Source organism: Balaenoptera ricei, chromosome 1 (genome assembly GCF_028023285.1).
Source record: "Balaenoptera ricei isolate mBalRic1 chromosome 1, mBalRic1.hap2, whole genome shotgun sequence".
NCBI lineage: Eukaryota > Metazoa > Chordata > Mammalia > Artiodactyla > Balaenopteridae > Balaenoptera > Balaenoptera ricei.
Genome location: NC_082639.1, coordinates 97,679,132 through 97,685,131, shown reverse-complemented (window position 1 = coordinate 97,685,131; position 6,000 = coordinate 97,679,132). Strand labels below are relative to the sequence as shown.

The 6,000-nt window shown below is 40.0% G+C and overlaps 1 protein-coding gene across 1 annotated transcript in view; it reads right to left on the bottom strand.

Moving 5' to 3' along the window:
* Positions 1-1,340: 1,340 nt before the first annotated feature.
* Positions 1,341-6,000, bottom strand: part of LOC132362595 (OTU domain-containing protein 1-like) — a 46,924-nt gene continuing 42,264 nt past the window's right edge. Inside the window, exon 2 of the mRNA XM_059917394.1 lies at positions 1,341-3,166. Coding sequence (XP_059773377.1) covers positions 2,105-3,166 — 1,062 coding nt within the window. The 3' untranslated portion in view covers positions 1,341-2,104. The remainder of the gene's footprint in view (positions 3,167-6,000) is intronic.

Sequence of the window (6,000 nt, the reverse complement as noted above, 5' to 3'; positions counted from 1 at the left end):
AACAGTGCAAGAGTGTTCCCTTTTCTCCACACCCTCTCCAGCATTGATTGTAGATTTTTTGATGATGACCATTCTGACTGGTCTGAGGTGATAGCTCATTGTAGTTTTGATTTGCATTTCTCTAATGATTAGTGGTGTTGAGCATTCTTTCATGTGTTTGTTGACAATCTTTATATCTTCTTTGGAGAAATGTCTATTTAGGTCTATCTCCCATTTTTGGATTCAGTTGTTTGTGTTTATGATATTGAGCTGCATGAGCTGCTTGTAAATTTTGGAGATTAATCCTTTGTCAGTTGCTTCATTTGCAAATATTTTCTCCCATTCTGAGAGTTGTCTTTTCATCTTGTTTATGGTTTCCTTTGCTGTTCAAAAACTTTTAACTTTCATTAGGTCCCATTTGTTTATTTTTGTTTTTATTTCCATTTCTCTAGGAGGTGGATCAAAAAGGATCTTGCTGTGATTTATGTCATAGATTGTTCTGCCTATATTTTCCTCTAAGAGTTTGAAAGTGTCTGGCCTTACATTTAGTCCTTTAATCCATTTTGAGTTTATTTTTGTGTATGGTGTTAGGGAGTGTTCCAATTTCATTCTTTTACATGTAGCTGTCCAGTTTTCCCAGCACCACTTATTGAAGAGGCTGTCTTTTCTCCACTGTATATTCTTGCCTCTTCTATCAAAGATAAGGTAACCATATGTGTGCGGGTTTATCTCTGGGCTTTCTATCCTGTTTCATTGATCTATATTTCTGTTTTTGTGCCAGTACCATACTGTCTTGATTACTGTAGCTTTGTAGTATAGTCTGAAGTCTGGGAGCCTGATTCCTCCAGCTCCGTTTTTCTTTTTTTTTTTAAAGTAAAATTACACATTTTATTCATTCATTCCATCAGCTGAGAATTGCTCAATTGTACAAATACGATATTGTACAAAAAAATCACAAAATGTTACAAAATAAAAAAGTACAAACTGCATTACTTAATAAATACGACTAAAAGTAGTTAAAGTGGAAATGAGATAGGTTTTAGGTTGGAAACATTGTTTGACCCAGCAAACCATACAAGCTCTTGTATACAGACATTTTTATTTGTACATAATACAGGGCAATCCTATTTTGCCTTGTGAAAGAATTTAAAAGGAATAGACTATGAAGACAGTATTCTTCTGCTGGAAAATAACTGCCAAGGTTGGTTGGGGGCATTTATGCCATTAGTTTTTCAATCTCTTGGTTGAATCCAAGAGGCTATATATAAAGCAGGAGGCTTATCTCGTCACAAAGTCTTCTGTCACGTTACAATTATTTTTTCAACAAAATGACAAATATAAATAAAAACAATTGAGAGCACCAGACAATCTATTCTAAACCTCAACCAGAGTACAGAATAATCACTCTGCCATCAGCAAATATCAGACTTTCATTCAAGTAAGAGCTGGTACTATTCTTTAAAGGAAAAAAAAAATTCTTCCCATAACCTCCCCTTAAGTATTTTCTCTTTAAAAGGTTGACCATTTCTAGAAAAATAATGATTTTCCAAACAACAAATCTGTTTCATCAAAACGGAATGGGCCAATCATCTGGTAATATGAATGCATCAATATCCATTTTAAATAACTACTTACGAACTGTAAATTTCAAATTCAACAACAAAAAATACTAAATCACAAACTCTGTTCAAAATAATAAACTTCATATAAAGCACTTCTCTGGATTTACACCGGAAAGCTGTGTGTCAAAATGGAACACGTCATAGATGAAGATACACCAATTGTTAAAAATGTTGTGCAAAAATACATTTTTATAGAAAATAGATTACCAGGAATGAACAAAATTTACACTGTGAGAAATCAGCTTGCAAATTAAGTAGTGCCAACTTTATACAGCAAATGATAAATAGCAGTAGGATCACCCAAAGCTATCATGAAACATCACTTAGGTGCCCAGCAACCTTCAGCTCTGAGGAGAAAACATTCAAAAACATGATTAAGGCATTACACCTACAGTAAATCTACTTCAAAGTTTAAAAGTGCTATTACCCTGATTAGAGTTCACGTAATTCTCCAAACACAAATTAGGTCTGCAATTTTCCCAGGGTGGAGGGCTTCAGACACTTCAAGAGCATGCGTTTTGTTCAATATACATTTTGGATAGGGATATGGCCATGGACTTGGCAAGTTCTTCGTCGCGTTTTCTTTGCACTTGAGTCTGCCTGCACCAAGTGTCATACTCCGGATTCGGATAGGAGTGATCAAACACCGCGTCGTAATGTCCGTTACTGAGCCAACTGAGCCAAATGCTAGGCCTTAGGGAATCCTCTGGGCCCAAATAGTGAATCATGGTAGACACCGTGGGGCTCTCCAGCCTCCCGCCAGTAGTTAGATGTACATTCACGTTCAGCATCTGCCCCACAGCCAGAAGTTCAGGGTATCCGGCCCACGCCCCGTCCTGAGCAGCAGCGATGATAAACTCCCCCACGTCGCCCTCAATCAGGAGGCTAAAGTGGTCGAGGTGGTCGGCGATGTGGTGCACCGTCTGCTCTCGCAGCTCTCGGTGCAGGCTCTGGTCCCCGTACACTGCCTTGCTGACCGCTCGGTAGAGGCAGTTGCCGTCGGGAGTGATGTGAAATTGGTACTTGTTCCTCTGCCGCAGGTACTTGTCCTGCCTCTCCACCTCGGCCAGGTACAGGGCCAGCTTCTCGTCCTTGGGATCCGACCTGGAGACGATCGCCGCCTCGGCCGCGCCGCCTGGAACCGCCTCGCCGCTCCGCGCTGGAGGCCCCTCGGCCTCCGGGTCAGGCCGCCGCGGCTCGTCGGCGCTGGGAGGAGGGTCGCCGCGGTCACCGGACCTGTCCCAGCCCCGGAGGCTCCTCTCCGCCGGGCGCTCCTCGGCCCACGGGCCGGGGCCGGCTTCCGGGCTCCCCAGGGGCGGCGCGGGGCCGCGGTGCTTGGCGGCGGCCAGGGCCTGGCGGTGTTCGCTTAGTCGGAAGTTTCTGTCGGGCCCCTCGCGGGCCGCATCCAGGCCGGCGGGCTCGGGGCCGTCGGGCCTCAGCAGCTCCTCCAGGAGCCAGGCCGAGGAGCCCCGGCGCGGCGGGACCGGCGCGCCGGGCGGCAGGGCCAGCAGGAGGCAGCGGCCACGCGGGGCGGCGGGCGCCGGGCTCCGAGCCGCCCCGTTTTTCTTTCTCAAGATTGTGTTGGCTATTTGGGGTCTTTTGTGTTTCCATACAAATTGTGAAATTTTTTGTTCTAGTTCTGTGAAAAATGCCAGTGGTAGTTTGATAGGGATAGCATTGAACCTGTACATTGCTTTGGGTAGTAGAGTCATTTTCACAATGTTGATTCTTCCAATCCAAGAACATGGTGTATCTCTCCATCTATTTGTATCATCTTTAATTTCTTTCATCAGTGTCTTATAATTTTCTGCATACAGGTCTTTTGTCTCCTTAGGTAGGTTTATTCCTAGATATTTTATTCTTTTTGTTGCAATGGTAAATGGGAGTGTTTTCTTAATTTCACTTTTAGATTTTTCATCATTAGTGTATAGGAATGCAAGAGATTTCTGTGCATTAATTTTGTATCCTGCTACTTTACCAAATTCATTGGTTAGCTCTAGTAGTTTTCTGGTAGCATCTTTAGGATTCTCTATGTATAGTATCGTGTCATCTGCAAACAGTGACTGCTTTACTTCTTTTCCGATTTGGATATCTTTTATTTCTTTTTCTTCTCTGATTGCTGTGGCTAAAACTTCCAAAACTATGTAGAAAAATCGTGGTGCGAGTGGGCAACCTTGTCTTGTTCCTGATCTTAGTGGAAATAGTTTCAGTTTTTCACCATTGAGGAAGAACTGTTTGCTGTGGGTTAGTCATATATGGCCTTTATTATGTTGAGGTAAGTTCCTTCTATGCCTACTTTCTGGAGGATTTTAATTATAAATGGGTGTTGGATTTTGTCGAAAGCTTTCTCTGCATCTATTGAGATGATCATATGGTTTTTCTCCTTCAGTTTGTTAATATGGTGTATCATAATGATTGATTTGCGTATATTGAAGAATGCTTGCATTCCTGAGATAAACCCCACCTGAGCATGGTCTATTATCCTTTTAATATGCTGTTGGATTCTGTTTGCTAGTATTTTGTTGAGGATTTTTGCATCTATATTCATCAGTGACATTGGCCTGTAGTTTTCTTTCTTTGTGACATCTTTGTCTGCTTTTGGTATCAGGGTGATGGTGGCCTCGTAGAATGAGTTTGAGAGTGTTCCTCCCTCTGCTATATTTTGGAAGAGTTTGAGAGGGATAAGTGTTAGCTCTTCTCTAAATGTTTGATAGAATTCGCCTGTGAAGCCACCTCGTCCTGGGCTTTTGTTTGTTGGAAGATTTTTAATCACAGTTTCAATTTCAGTGCTTGTGATTGGTCTGTTCATATTTTCTATTTCTTCCTGGTTCAGTCTTGGTAGGTTGTGCATTTCTAAGAATCTGTCCATTTCTTCCAAGTTGTCCATTTTAGTGGCATATAGTTGCTTGTAGTAATCTCTCATGATCCTTTGTATATCTGCAGTGTCAGTTGTTATTTCTCCTTTTACATTTTTAATTCTATTGATTTGAGTCTTCTGGCTTTTTTTCTTGATGAGTCTGGCTAATGCTTTATCAATTTTGTTTATCTTCTCAAAGAACCAACTTTTAGTTTTATTAATCTTTGCTATTGTTTCCTTCATTTCTTTTTCATTTATTTCTGATCTAATTGTTATGATTTCTTTCCTTTTGCTAACTTTGGGGGTTTTTTTGTTCTTCTTTCTCTAATTGCTTTGGGTGTAAGGTTAGGTTGTTTATTTGAGATGTTTCTTGTTTCTTAAGGTAGGATTGTATTGCTATAAACTTCCCTCTTAGAACTGCTTTTGCTGCATCCTATAGGTTTTGGGTTGTCTTGTTTTCATTGTCATTTGTTTGTAGATATTTTTTTTATTTCCTCTTTGATTTCTTCAGTCATCTCTTGGTTACTAAGTAGTGTATTGTTTAGCCTCCATGTGTTTGTATTTTTTACAGATTTTTTCCTTTATTTGATATCTAGTCTCATAGCGTTGTGGTTGGAAAAGATACTTGATACGATTTCAATTTTCTTAAATTTACCAAGGCTTGATTTGTGTCCCAAGATATGATCAATCCTGGAGAAATTCCATGAGCACTTGAGAAGAATGTGTATTCTTTTGTTTATGGATGGGATGTCCTATAAATATCAATTAAGTCCATCTTGTTTAATGTATCATTTAAAGCTTGTGTTTCCTTATTTATTTTCATTTTGGATGATCTGTCCATTGGTGAATGTTGGGTGTTAAAGTCCCCTACGATGATTGTGTTACTGTTGATTTCTCCTTTTATGGCTGTTAGTATTTGCCTTATGTATGGAGGTGCTCCTATGTTAGGTGCATAAATATTTACAATTTTTATCTCTTCTTCTTGGATTGATTCCTTGATCATTATGTAGTGTCCTCCTTCATCTCTTGTAATAGTCTTTGTTTTAAAGTCTATTTTGTCTGACATGAGAATTGCTGCTCCAGCTTTCTTTTGATTTCCATTTGCATGGAATATCTTTTTCCATCCCCTCACTTTCAGCCTGTATGTGTCCCTAGGTCTGAAGTGGGTCTCTTGTAGACAGCATATATGTGGGTCTTGTTTTTGTATCCATTCAAGCAGTCTATGTCTTTTGGTTGGAGCCTTTAATCCATTTACATTTAAGTTAATTATCGATATGTATGTTCCTATTACCATTTTCTTAATTGTTTTCCATTTGTTATTGTAGGTCTTTTCCCTCTCTTGTGTTTCCTGTTAAAGAAGTTTCTTTAGCATTTGTTGTAGAGCTGATTTGGTGGTGCTGAATTCTCTTAGCTTTTGCTTGTCTGTAAAGGTTTTAATTTCTCCGTAAAATCTGAATGAGATCCTTGCTGGGTAGAGTAATCTTGTTTGTAGGTTTTTTTTCTTTATCACTTTAAATATATCCTGCCACTCCCTTCTGGCTT